At 30.2% G+C, this 22,270-nt stretch overlaps 2 protein-coding genes across 2 annotated transcripts in view; both read left to right on the forward strand.

Annotated features, from left to right (window-relative positions):
- The window catches only part of LOC145242847 (protocadherin Fat 4-like), a 67,132-nt gene that overhangs the window by 4,230 nt on the left and 40,632 nt on the right, over window positions 1-22,270 (forward strand). The window contains exons 2-4 of the mRNA XM_080105964.1: window positions 1,650-4,127; window positions 4,826-4,973; window positions 5,104-5,502. Of these exons, the coding sequence (XP_079962090.1) occupies window positions 1,680-4,127; window positions 4,826-4,973; window positions 5,104-5,502 (2,995 nt within the window). The 5' untranslated portion in view covers window positions 1,650-1,679. The remainder of the gene's footprint in view (window positions 1-1,649; window positions 4,128-4,825; window positions 4,974-5,103; window positions 5,503-22,270) is intronic.
- On the forward strand, window positions 7,392-22,117 carry LOC145242509 (protocadherin beta-15-like). The gene is made up of 4 exons (XM_080105570.1): window positions 7,392-8,136; window positions 16,681-19,146; window positions 20,617-20,764; window positions 21,054-22,117. Exons 2-4 carry the CDS (start codon window positions 16,696-16,698, stop codon window positions 21,449-21,451), a joined length of 2,997 nt encoding a protein of 998 aa, XP_079961696.1. The 5' UTR covers window positions 7,392-8,136; window positions 16,681-16,695; the 3' UTR covers window positions 21,452-22,117.

Raw genomic sequence — 22,270 nt, forward strand, 5'->3', positions numbered from 1 at the left:
CTTAATTGATCATTGTCAACATCCAATAGCTGACCAGAATGCTTATCATCTTCAAGACTCTTGTTGCCATCACAAAATTTCATAAACCACCATTGTGTTGTACATTCAATAGTGGTTCCTGGGTCAAATGCTTTGTTGATATCATGAACTGTTTCAGCAGATTTTCAGCCTAGCTTGAATTGAAATAAGAAAATTGTGCAAATTTGCTTTTTTCTATCTTATATCGAACGTTCTGAAAAGAAGACGTAATTGTAATTTAAATGATTAGATAGAGCAAAAAAACGTTCTTTAAAATGATACATAAAGTAAAGGTATTATAATAAAAACTTATTTGAAAATACATCATTTGAAATCAAAATGAAAAATTCCGCAAAAACTTTAGTGTCAACCTAATAAAAAGGTTCTGAAAATACTTAAAAAATATCCATTCATGCTAATTAGACAAAAAAAGAGAAAATTTCAAAAATACTTCATTATGTACAAAGATGTTTATAATCCTTTATCCAAAATGCTTGTGTCTGTTTTCAATCTAAGATTTGTTTTCAGATTTTGAATATTTATATTTACATCTATAAAATGGATTACTTACATATATTAGATATATTCGTAAGAAATAAAATTAGTCGTTTTATAAATTTCTATACTTTTGCATATGTATAGAACATCAATCATGTTCTGATCATTTATGGAAATGAAATTGCGATAAACACTAAAATAACTTTTTATATTTATTTGCGGACTGTTATTCTCATCTTCATAGTTGTTGTTTCCCATTTCAAGCAACTATTCCTCTGGCTTTTGTCAGATGGTTAACCGCAACGGGATTGGAATGTTGAGTCTCTTAAATGTATCCTCAGTAATTACTGTCTTCCATATTTGTTGTCGTCTCACCACATTTTGGCCAACTAATCTTCTGGCTGGCTTTAGTTAAGATTGAAATTGCTATCTTCAGACAAGACTCACCTGGAACTGTAGAGATTCAACGTCTCTATCGATAATGCCATGGTCCTCGAAGGATACAGTGGCTAACAACCCAATGAAGGCTAGAAGAATAGTTGGCCAAAACGTTGTGAAACAACAACTATGAAGATGAGGATAACAGTCAACAAATAAATAAATAAACAAATAAATAAATAAACAAATATACAAAATACTCATCTCACAGGATTCCAATACTAAAATAATAACTTTTTATTTGTAATCTATACAAAAAACAACAAAATCAGTGCTAAAAAAAACAAACAAAGAACAATAAAAGAGAAACTCAGTATGAAAAACAGCTGCATTATCAATGAAATTGGAGTGTTTAATGGCTTTGCTTTATTAATTGACATTTTAGATTTATTATATTTTATCAATTAATATTTCATATTTATTATAAAAGCATAATGTTCAATCAAAAACTTTCATCATCCTATTATACTTAAACAATTATTTGATGTTCTAGGAACTTTATATATATTCTTTTTTCCTTGCATTTCAGATAAAGTATTTTGAATCAAACAAAATTCATTTGGTATATTTTAAAAAGAATAAATGCTTTGAAAATTTGATTTAAAATTAATATTAACTGTGACGGATATTTAGATGTGTATGCATGAACTGATATTAGGAGTCCTTAACTAAAATGTATTTTCATATTTTTTTAGGAAAAGTACAAAGCCAAAAAACAAATAAAAATGATAAAACATAACACAAGTGTAAACACGATGATGCTGATGCTGTATTTCTTCACATCTGTCATACATTTGATTCAAAGTGAAGACCTGAGATACAAAATAGATGAAGGAAAAAGTCCAGGTACTTACCTTGGTGACATTGCTTCAGACTCTCATATCATGGATGACATTTCTTTGGAAAATAGAAGACTGATCACTTTCAACCAACTATTACAAGAAATAACGGGCACTTCACAGTTGTTCCATGTCTCTCGGAAGAAAGGAAAACTTTTCACATCACAGACATTGGATGCTGAATCTCTTTGTACCTACAATACAGAATGTTTCCAAATGGTGGATGTGGCTGTACGACAAGGAAAGACATTCTTGAAGATTATTAAAATTAAAATAATTATAAATGATGTCAATGATAATAAACCAGAATTTCCTGAGAAGAAAATTCATTTGGAATTTCTGGAAGGAAATAGTAAAGGATTTAAAAAATTTATTTCAAATGCAAAAGATAAAGACATTAGTATTTTGAATTCTCAAATCACATATGAGTTAAGAGAAAAAAATAATCAACCTTTTTCTTTATCAATTCATAAAACACCTTTTGGAACTCCAAAATTAACAATTGTTGGTGAAGAAAAACTAGACAGAGAAGAAAAAGATTCATACATGTTACAAGTGATTGCAAGAGATGGTGGATCTCCTCCAAAAGAAAGTGTTTTAAACATTCAAATTAAAGTAACAGATATAAATGATAATGCACCAGTTTTTAGCAAAGATATTTATAATGTTTCCATTAACAACCAAGAATATGGTGATAAGCCTTTTGTCACAGTTTTAGCAACAGATTTGGATGAAGGAGAAAATAGTAAAGTTTCTTATTATATCAGCACAGAAACTTCAGAAGATGTAAAAAATCATTTCAAAATAAATGGTTTATCAGGGGAAGTATTTTTGACCAACAAATTACCCTCAAATCGTAAAAACGTTTATAAATTATTTATTGGTGCAAAAGATGGTGGTAAACCTCCACTAAATGGACTTGCAGGTATATTAGTGAATGTAATTAATACAGAAAATCGACCACCAAAGATTTTTGTGACTTTCATGTCAGAATCAACGGACAAAATTGCAACCATTTTAGAAGATACTGAGATTGGCAGTTTTATTGCTTATGTTAAAGTGACTGACTCTGATGCTGGACAAAATGGGCAAGTCAAATGTGAGTTGCACCATGATAAATTTCGTTTACAGAAATTAAAATCCAAAGAATACAAAGTGACATTGAAACACAAAGTTGACAGAGAAATGCAAGAGCACCATGATGTTACAATCAGCTGCAAAGATGAAGGATCTCCTCCACAACACAGTGATAGCAAGTTCTCCATCAAAGTCAAAGATGTCAATGATGTAAGACCACAATTTACAAAAGATACATTTAAATTCTCTGTGTTTGAGAATGAAAGTCCAAAGACGTCAGTTGGTTCTATCAATGCCACTGATCCTGATCTGGGAGCTGGCAGTAGACTCACATATTCTTTGCTTACGAAAAATGAAGACTTCCTACCTTTCAAGATAACCAGTGATGGCTTGATTTCAACAATCATGTCTCTTGACCATGAGTTCAAAGACATTTATAAATTCAACGTTTTAGTGAAAGATAATGGAAACCCTCCACTTGATAATAGCGTCAATGTCATTGTGCAGATTGAAGATAAAAATGATAATGCTCCATATTTTACCTTTCCCAGTGTGAATCCTTTCAATCTCGATGTCAAATATCATCCACATCATACAAAGAACATCACTCTTCTCAAGGCTGCCGACAGTGACAGTCAAGAGAATGCATTTCTCAAATATGAAATAACTGCAGGCAACGATAAACAGTTGTTTGCCATCAATCATTATACTGGATTGTTGTCTTTCACTCGCTTACTTGGCCATCAAGATGCTGGCTCCTATCACCTGCAGTTTATGGTCAAGGATAGTGGTAGTCCAGTTTTATCTGCAAAGACATCAGTCTTTTTGACATTGACAGTTAGTAACAATACCGCAGATATCTTAAATGCTGCCTATACGCACACTGATATCAAGATCCACCAGTATTTACTCATTGTCATTGTGTTGGTTGCAGTCACCGTTGCTATACCAATTACTGCTGCAATTTCCATCTGCATCCTTCGTTGCATTGATACCAGAAGTGTTGCACAAGCACATCCATTGGCTGACTCTTCCAGCAAATATTATCCCGAACAGGCACATGCAATGCATCCGTCTTACCAGACTACTTATTGGTCTGGTGTGTCTGTTGCTGTGCGAGCAGAACAAGATGTGCTTTGTAGAACTCTACCGGGAAGAGGCAGAAGGCCACAACATCGTGCAGATGGCTTAAATGATGGACGTAGAAGTTCAGCTCTTGGAATTAAAGTACAAACTGCTACAGAAGTCATCTATGAGGTAGGAATTAGATTACCTTTTTTATTTACAATTTTTATTTCACTCATTATCAAAATATTCCACTTTGTTTTTATTCGTTGATCCCGTGGTCTCCATTAATTTGCTGTTTTAATACCTCATTTAATACAGATTTCTGTTCCAAAAACTGCAGGCTTGTGGAACTCTATTCCTGCTGACTGTTTTCCTTCTACTTATAATGTTGATTATTTCAAGACTAAGGCCAATCAGGATCTCCTGTTATTTTGATAATATTTTGTTCTTGTTAGTTTCTTATATCAATATTATATAAATTATTATTATATATTATTGTCTTTAAAATAAATAAATATCTTTTTGTTTTGTGGTTTTCCTAAATTGTTTTGTTTATTTTATGTTTAATTTTTCATCTATTAAAATATAAATCTAGGAATTTAATTCAATAATAAAAAAATTAATAATGGCCCCATTTTGTAATCAATTGATTCACTGTCAAGAACTCTGGAATATATTTTCCTACTATTTTCTATTATGCAGGAAATTTCACATGTTAGCACCATCTATTGTATCATTGCTACACATATATAAATCATGTGATTCTTTAAAAGGTTGTTAGTTGCATTTATCAACATGTGTTAGACCAAATAGATGGAATAAATTTTAAATAAAACATTGTTGTTTCATTTCATATCTGTTTGCGTATTTGGCTCTCCTATTCAAAGGAAATCCGAGGTGCAACTGGTGGTAAGAGACACGAAGAAAGAAACCACATGGCTTCTACTTGTCATCCTGATATGGGACCTTCTTCTCACTCAGACCAAGAAGATCCATATGCTGAAAGATATGAAAACCATTGTCAAAATATACCTGGTATGTTTTTCATTTTTATTAATTAAGCTTTTAAATACAGTTAAAATTTTAAAATGTGAATATTATTTATATTAAAATATTAATATAACAATTGATTAAATAAGTTAATATTTGTTTTGATTCATTTCAGCATCTGAAACATCAGATTATTATGAACCACATTCAGCAGAGAATATTCACGAGGAATACACAGATATGAAACCTTCATTACAAACATTCATGTCTCCTGGGGATACAAGGACTCTTCCAAGACGGATGTATAAGGCAGATGCTGACCCTAACTCCGACTATAGGCAGTGGGGTAGTCTGAAGAAGAATGCAGCAGATAGATGCACATCTGAAACGCAGCTGCATTTGCACAATGTTGATGCAGACAATGTTACATGTGAGTCTCAACAAGAACAAACACAACCAGAAGTAGAAACTATACAAGATGACAAAGAAAAAGACATAGAAACCATTGAGAATAGAGAAAACATTCAGCAAGATTCTCCACCAAACACTCCAACATTAATACATTCAGTACAAACATAAAATTACAATCAATTATTTGATATTTTTTATTTAACAATAATTTATATTAATTCTCAAATGAAATTTTAAGATTATAAAAATATTAGTCATGTTAGATCATAGAAATAATCAACCATTGAAATATTTCTTCACAGAAAAAAAAAAAAATCTACTTCACAGAAAAAAAAAATCTACTTCACAGAAACCAAATAAGGTATCGAGAATTAAGAATTTAAACAACTAGACTATAACAGTAAACAAGAATGACAAAATAAATTATGTATGAAAAGCAATTTCATAGCAGAAACCTAATAAGATAGATTTGTTTTAAGAAAGAGCAAAGTGAAACATTTCTTTTAAAAATTTTAAGTTTTAAATATGAGTTTAAATTTGAAAATTCATATAGAAGATCAAAACAAAAAGAAACTAAAAGGCAATTTGCTTCCATTCATGAAAAAAGCACCAATGTTTTTAATTATTTTGAAAATAGAACATATTCCAAAGAAAAATACATACAGTGCTGCCAAAAAGAAAGTCTGCACTTGTCATTTTTTCAAAAACCGTAAATTTAAACTAAACTGAATGTAACTGACAAGGACAACCAGGTTAAGAGGCATCACGAACACTGCTGGTGTTTTGGTGCTTTTACACAATCATTCATACCGTTTTCTCATCACATTCCAATCTGCGGCTGATTTCTTGATTAGATAAACCAGAAAGGTAGAGATTAATGAGCTACTGATGATCACTAAGAGGGACTCGATGTATATGGACTAATGTTAAGTTGTATAACCTAAGTACAACAACAAGTACGATTAGAAATGCTAAAAGGTGGATATTTTAAGCTGGTTTTAAGTCCATTTGTATACTGCAGAGTTTCTTTTTGCTTTCTTGATTTGAAGCTAATTTTTAAAATTAACATGATCACTAGGATACTTCAATTGAAAGTCAAATATGAACATGTACAATTATAGAGGAATAAAAGGCAAATCAAATGAGATATAGGTTGTTTAAACAGTTACATTCAAATTAGCTTCAATTTGCGGTTTTTGAAAAAATGACAAGTGCGGACTTTCTTTTTGGAGGTACTGCATACAGAAAATTGTATAATAGAAATACACACATTTTGATTTTTTTTTTATTGAGGTAAATTATTTGTGTTTATTTCATATGAGAATAAAATAGATCAGAATGTTTTTTAAAGTTTGAAATTGAAAGTCATCAAAAACTGATGACAAATGTTAAAATTCAATTATGAATTAAAGAACATTGTTTACTTTCTGTTTCAAATATATTAGAAATACATTCAACTTAAAATCAAAGTATGGATAGATATATAACTTAACCTAAAAAGTAAATTAATATAATAATTTTTAAAAATTTATTTTCATCACTAAACATTAATTTTATATAAGAAATTAATAGGAAAACATTTTAATAATCTAATTCAATGTTGAAATTTAATTTTCAAATTAAGTTATTTAAATACAATTCTTAGTAACCTCAAACAATCATGATATCAAAATAAAAGTAACATTATTTTTCAAATTTATAAATTTGAAAAATAATATTTTGAAAACTACCAATGACTATGAAAACAAAACAATTTCTTTTGGTTTCTAACTTTGAAATCAAAGAAAGAAAAAACAAATTTCTGAATTTAGTTCTTGTCACATATTGACATCAATATTTTCAAAACGGATCTGTGTAAAAAGACACATCAAAATTTGTTTTTTTTAAAACAAGATTTTGGAATTGTATTAAAACTTCTTTACAAATAGTAATAATAGTAACCACAGTCTCTTTGATAGGAAACTTAAAGAGTTATAAGATTTCTATTTGTATATTAATCAAGTTAACATGAAATTAGAGAAAATACTTTTTAATAGACATTTTTCAGTTTAAGGTATTTTTCTAACATAGCAGTGTATACAAAAATAACAGAGCTTTTACATTTACAAAATATAAACAATAATAAAATTGCAGAAATTCCATAAAATTAAAAAGAAATTTCATTAATTTATAAATTAAGTTCCAGAGGTTTTTTCTAAATCTAAAAATTATTTCATTTTTCTTAAAAATGTTTAATTGATTAATTTTTTCTGCTAAATGATTTAAACTTTGTATATTTTATAAATTATCTCTATTTTTTTTAAACATAGTAAAAACAAGGTTTTTGTTTGACAGAATTACGACTGGTTCGATAAATATAATATAAATGTTTGTACAGTAAAAAAACAAAACAAAAAGAACTTATAAGTTTGATTAATAATTTTGACCTTAAACCTAATTTTCATTAATTATTCAAAGTTTCTAGCAAAATAAAAAGCAAAAATACTTGCCTTTCTCTTGATAATTTTTATGCTTTGTTAGAGTCATTGGCTTTAGCCACCATGATACACAGAGTAGACTTAATAGGACTGTGATTTTCTTTCTTTTTCATATTAGCACTCTCCCACTTCCATACATAAACATACACACACTGTAACATACACATACACACACATGTGTGTGTGTGTGTGCCCAAAAGGAGGCTAACATTGTCTCCATACAATAGCATCAGCAGCAGTAGCAGTTGAGCTGTACACTAGGATACAAATGCGCATCTTGTTTCTTCATACATTTCTGCTTCATCAATACAACATTGCAGGTTAGTTGACATTAACATTTTTATAACTTTCGTTTTTTTAAATTTGTATAATTTATGTTTATTTATATTTGTTTTGTAACAGATTAACAACAATTAAATGCATCAAGGCTTTTCTTTATACAAATTCAATCAGTTTTCTAGCATAGAAAATTCTAACTTCGAAATTTTCACAATTTAATCAACTCACTATTTTGCAATCATCGTACAACATGTAAAAATGTCTGACTCATACATTTGGCATGTTTATTTAAAACGTTATATTAATATATTATAAGTTTATTCAAAATTTGTTTATACAAGGATTATTGCAAACCTAAAAAAAAAAAATCAAGCTTGAAGGAAATTTTATTTAAATTTTAATTATGATTTTTTAAAATTATTTTAGAACATGCAGTGATTTTCTTTGTTAAAATGACACAATCTTCAGAAACTAAATGTTTGAAAATAAATTATAATAAATTGGTATATCACTCTTTAGCAATAATCCTTGTTTACATGTTATACCATTTTGATGAAAATATACCATCAGCATAAGACAATACATTAAATGTTATCTTTCTTTATTTCAGACATTGTCTTTTTAATAGGATGATATTATCAGAAGGTTTCTTTACAAATTTTCACTTTTATGTTAACCAACGATCATAATAATCAAATTGGAATTGAATAAGCATTCATTTCATTTAACTTTACTCACTACTAGTTATCTCGAAATGTTTAAAATCTGCTTTTATTTATTTAAGTAATAAAATAGCAGAGTTGTATTGTGCATGCACGGTTGTTATATAAAGAAATGGAAACACCTTATCCTGACTACACCCCTTAAATATGATCCTACTTTTTTTGTAGGTGATTATATGTAAAAAGCCTAAAAAGACTTGGGGTTAAAAATATTTTTTTTTTTAGAACATAAAGTAGGGAATCAGTTTCACCTATAAACTAAGCATAAAAAGATCATCTACTTATGAGCCACTCTCTTCAAAACAAGCAAGCATTTTTAACGATATATAATCAAATAATTAAAAAAAAATTTATTTGGTTATATGTCTTTAAAAACGACTAATTTTGAGATCAATTTCATGTGTTGGGGAGAGGGGTCAAAAAGTCTTCAACCTTTTGTTATGCTGAAATTAAATTAACATGTAATAAAAATTTTTTATTTCTTTTTATCACTTATAGTAAAACTTGAGCTCTCCACCTCATTTTCAAAATCATAAAGGTGTAATGCAAATAATAATAATAATAATAAAAAATGGGGAAGATGTGTGTGACGTTGATGTGATGGGACAATTAAAAATCAATTTACAGATTACAGGACAGTTAAAAGTCAATTTTGCACCCCCCCCAACCCCCAATGAAGTAATAATATTATTTACTACATGCTTTACTGTGTATTTTGAGAGCCCTCACTCTCTGAACGCTCAATTACTTTTCAAGAAATTAAGAAAATGACCAATAATCAAAGTAAGTAAATAAAAAATTTTGCTATATGTCCTTAAGAATAACATATATCTATATGCAAAACCAATTTCCCATTCTAAAGTAAGAAAATAATATTTCTTGTTATACTGCAAGGTTTTAATGTTTATATGCAATTATATGTAATGAAGGTAGAATCTAATTTTTCATTTTGGATGAAGAAGCATAAGTAATAGGGTTACAATAACATGCTATAAACATTATTATTAGCATTTAATAAGACAAACCTCTGTGAAACAGATATTCCAGTTTAAAGTCCAAATAATTTTTTTTTACATTACTACAGTTTTAAACACTGTTTAAAATTTAAATATACTTTTCTTATTAGGCGAATTAGTGCTGAGCACAGGTTTCCAATAATACAAACATTATTATTAACTTTTAATAAAAGAAACTTAATCCAAATTTTGTGATTGACTCTATCTTCATATGGAAGTGAATAAAAAAATAACATGTTATTTCTCCATCAGTACCTATCATATAAATTTGGTGTTTATTTATTTAATATTTGTTTTGGAATCAAGTTGTTTATTGGTATTTTAACTGTTTATTGAATAAATAAACAAAATGTATATATTTGTATCCTAATCAAAAATGATTCAATACCAGTGATTTGAATCATTTTTGATCAGGATACAAATGCGGTGGTCGGGTCATCTTGTAAGAATGGATGACTCAAGAGTTCCTAAGCAACTTTTTTATGGGCAACTGACAAATTCTTGCTGTCCAATAGGGCGTCCCCTGTTTCATTATAAAGATAAACTAAAAGACAATCTGAAACGCTGTGGAATTTCCCTGAGTTCCTGGAAAAGTGCAGCAGGGGATCGCAGAGAATGGAGGAAGATGTGTTTCCTGGGGACCAAAGAATTTGAACATAACCGCCTTTGTCATAGGGACGCCCTTCGTACAAATATGAAGGCAAAACACAAGAAAAATCCACCTAAAAATGAATATGTATGTCACTGTAGTTTAAGAGCACGAAGCAAAGCAGGGTTATCTGTTCACTTGAGAAGGCATTTTTGACCGACGAGCATATGAAAGTTCATTATCTGTGGAGGAGTGTGCCAGACGTCTACAGAATTGCAATTATGCATGTGGTGTCACAGAGCTTAGGAGCTGCTGAAGATTGCATACTGAACCCTCATTCATCGTCTTCGATGAGAAAATCCACCATATATATATATATATATATATATATATATATATATATATATATATATATATATATATATATATATAATGTCTATATATTTTAGATGGTTATGTACCCAGGCACTTTAAAATGTTATCACTGTTTCCAAAATTTACATGCTAATAACATAATGGAGAAAAGTAGTGAAAAACTAGGCTAGCCCAAATCAAAGAGTTATATCAGGCAGATTGTTATTTGAGTTTGGAAATCCAACTTACTTGAAAGAGAGAGACACGGGATTTGAATTGGTTAAATATATTTTTGTATATATATTTCAAGTAGATTTGCATAAAAATAGAAACTGTATACGTGGAAAATTTTTGTGTACATTAAAAAAACAATAACATACAGAAGAATGAAAGAGAAAAACAAATAAGATGTGAAATATAAATGTTGGTATAAAAAAATATAAACCATAAGTGTTCAAGTTTAAAATTTTTCCTCCATTTCTAATAACTATGGAAATGTATTTTACCTTTAATTTCACCACTGGTTTAATTACAATCCTTATGTTTTTTTTTGTTTTTTTTTACTTTTACCATATGTAACTATATTTGTTGCTTTTGTTGTTTTTTTTTTGTAATATGTTTTGTCTGTTATTTACTCAGATTCATTTTGTCATCTTTGTAAATGATGTCCTTTATTACTTAAATATAACTGCTTTTTTTTTTTATGTGCTCTTATTAGCCGTAAGGTAAGAAAAAGAAAAATTAAACTAGTTGACTGCCGTTCACTTGAAATCACTTGCTTAAATCTCTACTGAAGTATAACCTTATGTCTAAGTCTGCCATCATCAAAGTTAGATAATGAAACCCAAGTGCACAGTTAAAAGTATTTTACAGAAAGCGTACTTTGTAAAGTATACTTTTATTTTTTATTTTTTAAAGAAATTATGAATTCATTTTTTGAATACTGTTTAAAAAAATTAAATATTACATTGTACTGTAATGTCTCACTTTTAAAAAGAAAAAAATATACTTTCATCCATTGTATTTCCAAATATTAATGGCGTCTTCATTTGTATATAAAAAAATATGTAAAAAAAAGTAGAGTACCAGTGAAAATACTAAAATTTAAATTACAATAATGCCATTATGGTATTAAATTACAATAATGCCAATTAAATATTAAGGTATTCCTTTATTTTATAGTAACCAACACCAGAGCTTTGAAAGTCTTTCTCCACTCAAGCAGATTTCTTAACTGGAATAAATATTTCAGATTTGGAATAAATAAAAAAAAAAAAAAAGAAACAAAAAACAGAAACAAAATGAAATATATTTATGCCAATAAAATAGTGAGAAAAACTAGTAAAAAGAATAGGCTAGATAAATTAAATAGATGCCAGATTGTTATTTAGACCTGATATTGAACATCTGACTGCTATATATATATAAGTGAAAGTATCTGTGTACATTTCCCTATGCAATAACTTTGTCAATTTTAAGCCTACGGATTCGAAATTTGATATACAGGGTACTGAGATTTGGGAAAATCGATGTGATTGGTTTTCGGACAGAAATTTGGTGATTAAGGGGTCAAAGTTCAATGATTCGACCTTTGAGAACTCTACCTAACCCCTCCGACAATTTTGGGTCTAAACACGTGAAATTTTAGATATTGGTTCCTTGGACATGGATATAACTTAATAACTTGATTTGAGCCCAAAAGAATAAATGTTAAGGGGTCAAAAAAGGGGTCAAAGTTAAAAAAAAATTGACCTCTGCAGTCTCTTCCAAATTACTCACACAATTTCTGGTATAAATATTTGAAATTTTACATAAAGGATATTCAGAGATAGGGCAAGCTTTTTCATCAGTTTGGGTCAAAAACTTTTAGTTACCAATGTATAAATGTATTTATGTATGTATGTCTGTTTGCATGTTTGCCTTAAACTTTCAATAGAGGCGACGGATTTTACCAAGATCAGTATTGTTCTGAAGTTTGACCTTTAATAAATATCGCAAAAATTGGCTAAAAACATTAATATCTTCCCCTTCAACTAGGCACTTTTCTAGAGGGGGGGGGGAGGGTCACTTTTTTCGCCAATATTTTTTAAAGTTATCCTCTCCTTTAGATTGTCTAGCCTTAATTTAAAAAAAATGTCGCTTCCGGTTTGGCGGTGGTCGTAACAGCATAAACATTAGGTTTTGCCACGTTCTTTTCCTCCTTTACGGTACGGGTTCGAGCCCGCCTTCATACTACTGCTTTTTTTTTTTTTTTTTGCTCAACATACACATCCAAACACCCGGGCAACGCCGGGCTGAAATGCTAGCATACATATTATATATATATATATATATATATATATATATATATATATATATATATCGGGTGGCTCAAAAGTAGGTTTACAGTTATCATTTGGACTATTTTATTGATTTAAAAATTTAATAAAATCATAGGACACATAAGGAAATCTGTTATACCTGCATTCATTTAAATTCTTTAATCTCTTAGAGGCTCAAAATATCTTCTTCAAATCCCCCCAGGACACTCTCACACATAATTTGGCACATATTCCGATTTTAAACAATCTCCGTGAATGTGTCATGAATGTAATCTTTTAATTCATCTACTGTTTTTGGTTTCTTCTTTACAACACCCCCAAAAAAAGAAATCAATTAGTGTCAGGTCAGGTGAATGTGGTGGCTATTCGATGCTTCTCCTTTGTTAGTTTTACGAAAATTTAATTGCAAGCAACAAGGAAAACAGTAAATTCAAATTAGATTTATACTCTGAGGAATGTATTATAATGGTTGTACTTAGCAAGTAACTTCAAGGATATAGACAATAGTTTAATAACTATAAACCTACTTTTAGGTCACTGTATGTATGTATGTATGTATGTATGTATGTATGTCAGGTCATGTCATATGCTACTGGTACCATGTAACCCAGTACTACCTGCCTCATGGTCGGGTAACCAGCGACTAAACTGGTTCCCCCCACCAGACTTGTTAGGTGAGGAGGGCGGCTAGTCTCCCTGAAGGATTAAAAACAAAACCTTCCAAAGAGTGAATGAACTCTTTTTCTGGGTCAACGGCCAACTAGCACTGTGTATATTTGTGTGTGTGTGTGTGTGTGTGTGTGTGTGTGTGTGTGTGTATGTGTATTGGGGTAGAAAGGGCTCCCGTAAGCCGTGGTGAAGGCAACCTTTCTAGGAGAAGCAAATCTCTGATTTAAAAACCCATAAAGCGGAAGACCAGTACCCGCATTAAGCTGGTCTGAAGTTTAATTTGTTGCTGGCTATCTTGCTCTTGCTTGTTGCTGGATCTCAACATTTTGAACCGAGAGAGAGACTTAGCTGTCGTACAAAGTTAAGACTCTGTAACATCATATTTGTATAGATACTCCCTCAGACATTTGGGCTCATGGATTTTAAATGTCTGAGGGAGTGGCACTCGTCTGACAAGACGTTGCAATCATCATATATATATATATATATACACACACACAATCATATATATATAGACACAATCATATATATACACACACACACATGTACACAATCATATATATATACACACACACAATCATATATATTCACATACAATATATATATATATATATATATATATATATATATAAAATAAAAGCTTTTTTTTTTTTATTACACTTTGTTCTTGGCAGCTGCGTTAAAAGCATATCTTATTTTTATTTTATTAATATTATTGGAAATTTTCCTCCTTTTCCTTGTACATATTTGTGAATTATTCCACGGATTTCGGCCTTTTGGATTATTTTGGACCATCTTCCAATTACGCGATTTCCTTGAATTTTACTTGTGCAAATGGAAAATTAAATTAACTTTCTTGGACTTACATTTTTGGATTTTACTATCATTGGATACTTTTACCTTTCACCTTACTATCCATTCACGTGGAATCACCTTTTTCTTCACCATATTCCCTCTGCTTCACTTTTTGTTATCAAGTAAGATCTTTGACTTACTTGCAGTTTCATCAAATACTTTTGTATGCAAAATCCGATCCTGCATTTTGCTAATTCCTACCCTCTGATGAGAAGGAAAGTATTTCTTCAAAACTTTGCGGATTAAGGACTATCCACTTATTTAGTGTTTCCTTTTCAGATTAAATATGTTTTTAACTCTTTTTCAAAGTGTTTTTTAACATAGTTTATTAACTATTTGCTCATATAATATATATATATATATATATCTTTATTCGATTGGCAAAATTTTAGAATAATTATAAAGTGAACCATCGCGTAAATTCAATCAACTAAAATTATTTTATTTAATTGTACATGTGTTACATATAACTTGCCCCATTTTTTTTTTTTTTCCTTTTCCTCACCCCGTTTTCCATCTTATTTTAGTTGATTGAATTTACGCGATGGTTCACTTCTTTATTATATATATATATATATATATATATATAAAACACTATATATATATATATATATATATATATATAACACTATATATATATATATATATATATATATATATAACACTATATATATATATATATATATAACACTATATATATATATATATATATATATATATATAACACTATATATATATATATATAACACTATATATATATATATATATATATATATATATATATAATATATATAACACTATATATAAATAAAGTTATATAAACATTGTGAGAAGTTTATACAGACTGACCAATGTTTCTCTATTTTTCATGTTATCAAGGTTCCAAATGAGTTTCATGGTAGAAAAGCAAAAGAGACAAACCCATTCCAAAATATCAGCTAAGAGGCGAAGACAATGACCATCCTTCCATCTCTTTAACTAATTAAATGCCCACCCCTTCCAGCATCAATTATCTCGGTCAGCTACATACAGCTAAAAATCTGCTTTGTTTAGTAGTACGCAATCCCATTCTCCATTCTAATAAACATTGGTTGATCCACGTAAACTCTACGGCATAGAAAGATTGAACTAAAAAATATTTTTGTATATTTGCATCAAGATTGACTCAAATACTTATAAAAATTTGGTGTACATTAAAAAATAACACAAAAATGAATGGGAGAAATGGAATTTTAAATGATTTTTTAAAGAAATATTTCATGGTAGCAAATTTAATTTGAGTTAAGAACAACTTAAAAACAATATTAATTATTCAATAATATGATCCTTAGCTTTCAGAATAATCCTTGCTGAAAATTGGTAGGTTGATAGATTATACAGAAAATTAGTACTTCCCTAAAATACTATTCAATTTTTTATTTGTATTGACAAGTTGATAACATCTAATACATGTTAACTGAATTTACATCAATATTAAATTATTTTTAATACACTTAAGAGACATCATTCAGTTTTGAACCTATAAATGGGTTGACTTATATACATTAGAGGGATTCATAAGAGATGTTTATTACTTTTGCATACATAGGGGAAAAATGTCATATTCTTGTGATATGTGAAAGTGATTTCAGATACACATTAAAATAATTTTTGTATTAGCTGTAATCTATATAAAAAACAAACAATGCCATGGTAGAGGGAATAACTATATAAAAAAGTAAAAATCTATGAATTCAGTACAAAAAATATTAAATTAGAAGTGATTTTAGAACCTGGTTAGCAAACAGTCTGTTTCATTTCATCAATCGACATATTAGATTTATTGTATAAGCATAACTGCTCAATCATTTTCTTTCTTTTGTCTTCAAATAATTGTTTGATATAGAAAATTTTGAATTTTTCATTTTCTCTTTAATTTCGGGTAAAGTATTTGGAATCTAATAAAGTTTATTTGTTAGATTCAAAAGTGATTATTTTTTGTAAGATTCAAGATTTATATTAACATTCTTATTCAATTATAATCTGATGTGAACTAAAGTATGTCTATTTTTTCTTTCAGGAAAAATCCATAAAAATGATAAAACATAACACAAATGTTAACATGTTGATAATGATGATGCTGTATTTCATCACATCTGTTACATATGTGATCAAAGGTGAAGACCTGAGATACAAAATAGATGAAGGAAAAAGTCCAGGTACTTACCTTGGTGACATTGCTTCAGACTCTCATATCATGGATGACATTTCTTTGGAAAATAGAAGACTGATCACTTTCAATCAATTATTACAAGAAATAACGGGCACTTCACAGTTGTTCCATGTCTCTCGGAAGAAAGGAAAACTTTTCACATCACAGACATTGGATGCTGAATCTCTTTGTACCTACAATACAGAATGTTTCCAAATGGTGGATGTGGCTGTACGACAAGGAAAGACATTCTTGAAGATTATTAAAATTAAAATAATTATAAATGATGTCAATGATAATAAACCAGAATTTCCAGAGAAGGAAATTCATTTGGAATTCATGGAAGGAGTAAAGAAAGGATTTCAAAAATCTTTTTCAAATGCAAAAGATAAAGACATTAGTATTTTGAACTCCAAGGTTATATATGAACTAAGAGAAAAAAATAATCAACCTTTTTCTTTATCAATTCATAAAACACCTTTCGGAACTCCAAAGCTAAGCATTATTGGTGAGGACACATTAGACAGAGAAAAAAAAGATTCATACATGTTACAAGTGATTGCAAGAGATGGTGGATCTCCATCAAAAGAAAGTGTTTTAGATATTCATATTACAGTAACAGATATTAATGATAATGCACCAGTTTTTAGCAAAGACATTTATAATGTTTCCATTAACAACCAAGAATATGGTGATAAGCCTTTTGTTACGGTTTTAGCAACAGATTTGGATGAAGGAGAAAATGGAAAAGTTTCTTATTATATCAGCACAGAAACATCTGAAAATGTAAAAAATCATTTCAAAATAAATGATTTATCAGGGGAAGTATTTTTGACCAACAAATTACCCTCAAATCGTAAAAAAGTTTATAAATTATTTATTGGTGCAAAAGATGGTGGTAAACCTCCATTAAATGGACTTGCAGGTATATTAGTAAATGTAATTAATACAGAAAATCGGCCACCAAAAATTTTTGTGACTTTCATGTCGGAATCAACGGACAAGATTGCAACCATTTCAGAAGACACTGAGATTGGCAGTTTTATTGCTTATGTTAAAGTGACTGACCCTGATGCTGGACAAAATGGGCAAGTCAACTGTGAGTTGCACCATGATAAATTTCGTTTACAGAAATTAAAATCCAAAGAATACAAAGTGACATTGAAACACAAAGTTGACAGAGAAATGCAAGAGCACCATGATGTTACAATCAGCTGCAAAGATGAAGGATCTCCTCCACAACACAGTGATAGCAAGTTCTCCATCAAAGTCAAAGATGTCAATGATGTAAGACCACAATTTACAAAAGATACATTTAAATTCTCTGTGTTTGAGAATGAAAGTCCAAAGACGTCAGTTGGTTCTATCAATGCCACTGATCCTGATCTGGGAGCTGGCAGTAGACTCACATATTCTTTGCTTACGAAAAATGAAGACTTCCTACCTTTCAAGATAACCAGTGATGGCTTGATTTCAACAATCATGTCTCTTGACCATGAGTTCAAAGACATTTATAAATTCAACGTTTTAGTGAAAGATAATGGAAACCCTCCACTTGATAATAGCGTCAATGTCATTGTGCAGATTGAAGATAAAAATGATAATGCTCCATATTTTACCTTTCCCAGTGTGAATCCTTTCAATCTCGATGTCAAATATCATCCACATCATACAAAGAACATCACTCTTCTCAAGGCTGCCGACAGTGACAGTCAAGAGAATGCATTTCTCAAATATGAAATAACTGCAGGCAACGATAAACAGTTGTTTGCCATCAATCATTATACTGGATTGTTGTCTTTCACTCGCTTACTTGGCCATCAAGATGCTGGCTCCTATCACCTGCAGTTTATGGTCAAGGATAGTGGTAGTCCAGTTTTATCTGCAAAGACATCAGTCTTTTTGACATTGACAGTTAGTAACAATACCGCAGATATCTTAAATGCTGCCTATACGCACACTGATATCAAGATCCACCAGTATTTACTCATTGTCATTGTGTTGGTTGCAGTCACCGTTGCTATACCAATTACTGCTGCAATTTCCATCTGCATCCTTCGTTGCATTGATACCAGAAGTGTTGCACAAGCACATCCATTGGCTGACTCTTCCAGCAAATATTATCCCGAACAGGCACATGCAATGCATCCGTCTTACCAGACTACTTATTGGTCTGGTGTGTCTGTTGCTGTGCGAGCAGAACAAGATGTGCTTTGTAGAACTCTACCGGGAAGAGGCAGAAGGCCACAACATCGTGCAGATGTTACAAATGATGGACGTAGAAGTTCAGCCCTCGGAATTAAAGTGCAGACAGCTACAGAAGTCATTTATGAGGTAGGAATTTTTTGTTATACTCTTTAACAATTTTCATAATAGAGAATTTTTGGTTCACATTCATTTTATGTTTGCATATTTACTAGCGGGGGTACCCGGCGTTCCCCGGGTGTTTCGAGGTGTGTGTGCTCTTAAATAAAAAAGGAACCGGGGGGGGGGGGATGGGGGGGGGAGAAGTTTTGGTAAGTTGGTAGGATCGAACCCGAAGCCCAGAGGCAAAGTTTGAAAATAAAATGTGAAAAAAACATGAACCGTTCGGCCAGCCAGAATGAGTTACTGAAAGACGTTTGAATTTATTTAAGTAAGAACAAAATTGACAGGTGCTCGCACGGAAGTCATAGAGTTAAGATTTTGTATGAGCGTTATGACGACGACGACGTAAGCAATAGCTATTCAGCAGTTAACATTTTCTGCGTGAATGTTTTTAATGAGTTCAATGACCAGGTTTATTTGTTATAAGTGAAGTAAAAAAAGAAAACAGAAAAACGAACGTTAAAAACTTATCTGAAAAATAAAGTTTTTTTTTTGGGGGGGATCAAAACATTGAAAAAAAAAAAAAAACCACAAAAAAAAAAAAAACTAAGGTAAGGCAAACGAACGATGTTAAATGTAAAAATCGAAAAAACAAAAAACAAAACAGAAAAACGAACATTAAAACAAAAACTAAAAAGAAAAAAAAAAAAAAAACACGTGAAAAATGGCTTAAATAAGCCTGTTTCAATATTAAAATTTAACCCGGGTGTTTTTGGGTGTGTGGTCGGGTATGGGGGTGTTAATGAAAACCTAAGAATAAGCGAAGTAAAAAAAAAACCCAGTAAAACGAACGTTACGTGAAGAATGGCTTAAATAACACACATACAAACATACATACATTTTCGCGTTTATATTTATAGATAAAAAGTAAAAGTTGGTTAAGCCCCTGGAATTAAAGTCATACTGCTACATCTATGAGGCTGGAACTTTTTTCCTGTATTATTTCAATTTTTATTTGACTCATTCTTTGAAATATCCATCTTTACAAAAAAGCAATATTTTTTGTTTTGGAGATCATAGGAAATTATTTGGCTTGTTCTTGTGTAATCTTTTTATCTAAAAAATATCTAATTCGAGGGGTTTAATTTAGATATTATATAAAAAATAGATTAATAGTGCCCCATTTTTATCTTGATTGCCTAAATGACAACATTGTAGGTAATAGATCCTTTATCCAAACCAGTTCTGTTGACAAAACTTTGAGACAAAATCTCCGTAGCATATTTTCCTATCAGTCTACTTTTCATTATATGAATATGCAAGAAGTTTTACATGTCAACATTATTTGGCATATTATTGGCACACATATATAAAATCCTCTCATATTTTAATTAGATAGTTGTGTTTACAAAAACAAATAGAAAATCATAAAACTTATACATGAGTAAAAGTTAAAGTAAAATTTTATTTCATATTTTTATTTGTATACTTTCAAAGGAAATCCGAGGTGCAACTGGTGGTAAGAGACACGAAGAAAGAAACCACATGGCTTCTACTTATCATCCAGATATGGGACCTTCTTCTCAATCAGACCAAGAAGATCCATATGCTGAAAGATATGCTAACCATTGTCAAAATGTACCTGGTAAGTTGAAGATTTCATTTTTATCAATTAAGCTTTAAAATACAGTGTAAATGTTAAAACTTGAAAATCATAAATGTATGTGGTACCTTCAAGATGTTATTTTTATCCGTTAAGCTTTAATATCCAGCCAATATTATTTACTATACATCAAACTTGATTAGATAAACTTTTGTTCCTTTGGTTATTTTGGCTTCCCAAACCTCGAATATTAAGAAATAAAAATATTTATTGTTATCATTTCTTCTTGGTTAAACATCTTTTGCAAATTTTCTTTCCTGATTCATTTCAGCATCTGAAACATCAGATTACTACGAACCACATTCAGCAGAGAATATTCACGAGGAATACACAGATATGAAACCTTCATTACAAACATTCATGTCTCCTGGAGATACAAGGACTCTTCCAAGACGGATGTATAAGGCAGATGCTGACCCTAACTCTGATTATAGGCAGTGGGGTAGTCTGAAGAAGAATGCAGCAGATAGACGCACATCTGAAACGCAGTTGCATTTGCACAATGTTGATGCAGACAATGTTACATGTGAGCCTCAACAAGAACAAACACAATCAGAAGTAGAAACTATACAAGATGACAAAGAGATAGAAAACATTGAGAATAGAGAAAACCTTCAACAAGATTCTCCACCAAACACTCCAACATCAATGCATTCAATGCAAACATAAAATTACAATCAATTATTTGGTAAAATCCATTTTTAACACTATTTTATACACAATTCTCAAAAGGGATTTTAGGATTATAACAATATTAATATCAGATTATAGAAATAATCAATCATTTAAATTAATAGTTAGTTAATTCTTATATTACATAACATAATGTCAATAGTTACTTAGCATAACTCTAAAAGAAAAGCAGATATACTATTTCAGGGGATATTGCTTCATAAAAATAAGAATCCACTTCTATTCTTCGAACAAATGATATTTCAAGATTATCACACTAATAGTAATTGTAAACTAAAAATGAACAGATTTAAAATTTTTTAAAGCTAAATTTTTTTCCATCAGTCTCTGAGAAATTTTATGTTTTTAAGTCATTTTATTTATACATTCCCTTAATATTAAAATTATATTTTAAGATTATTATATTCAATTACTAGCGGGGGTACCCGGCGTTGCCCGAGTGTTTGTTTTCGGGGCGGGAGTTTTAAAAAATGTTATGGTAGGTAAGTAGGAAGGATCAAACCCGGAGTCATGAGTAAAAGTAGGAAAATAAAGTGTGAAAAAAAAACAAAACAAAAAAAACATCTGCAACGTTAACAGTTCGGCCACCAAGAAAAGTCCATTCCAGTTGTTTAGGAAAAAAAAAAAAAAAAAAAAAAAAAACGACTACGGTAGGTCGGCGCGAACGTGAAAATATAATGTGAATTGTCCAGCACGCTAACCACTACGCCACAGAGCACTGCAGCTTAGTTTAGTGATTTTAAATAAGTTCACATGAAAGAACTACGAAGCCAAACCGGTGTTCTCTTCTCAACT

The sequence above is a fragment of the Euprymna scolopes genome, chromosome 21 (assembly GCF_053919585.1).
Source record: "Euprymna scolopes isolate OS-2025 chromosome 21, ASM5391958v1, whole genome shotgun sequence".
Taxonomy (NCBI): Eukaryota; Metazoa; Mollusca; class Cephalopoda; order Sepiida; family Sepiolidae; genus Euprymna; species Euprymna scolopes.

What these genes read in the sequence shown, in the direction of transcription:
- LOC145242509 (XM_080105570.1), top strand. Translation starts at nt 16,696, where the DNA reads ATGATAAAACATAACACAAATGTTAACATGTTGATAATGATGATGCTG. An exon ending in CTACAGAAGTCATTTATGAG is followed by an intron (nt 19,147 to 20,616) that starts GTAGGAATTTTT and finishes ATACTTTCAAAG; the next exon opens with GAAATCCGAGGTGCAACTGG. An exon ending in CCATTGTCAAAATGTACCTG is followed by an intron (nt 20,765 to 21,053) that starts GTAAGTTGAAGA and finishes GATTCATTTCAG; the next exon opens with CATCTGAAACATCAGATTAC.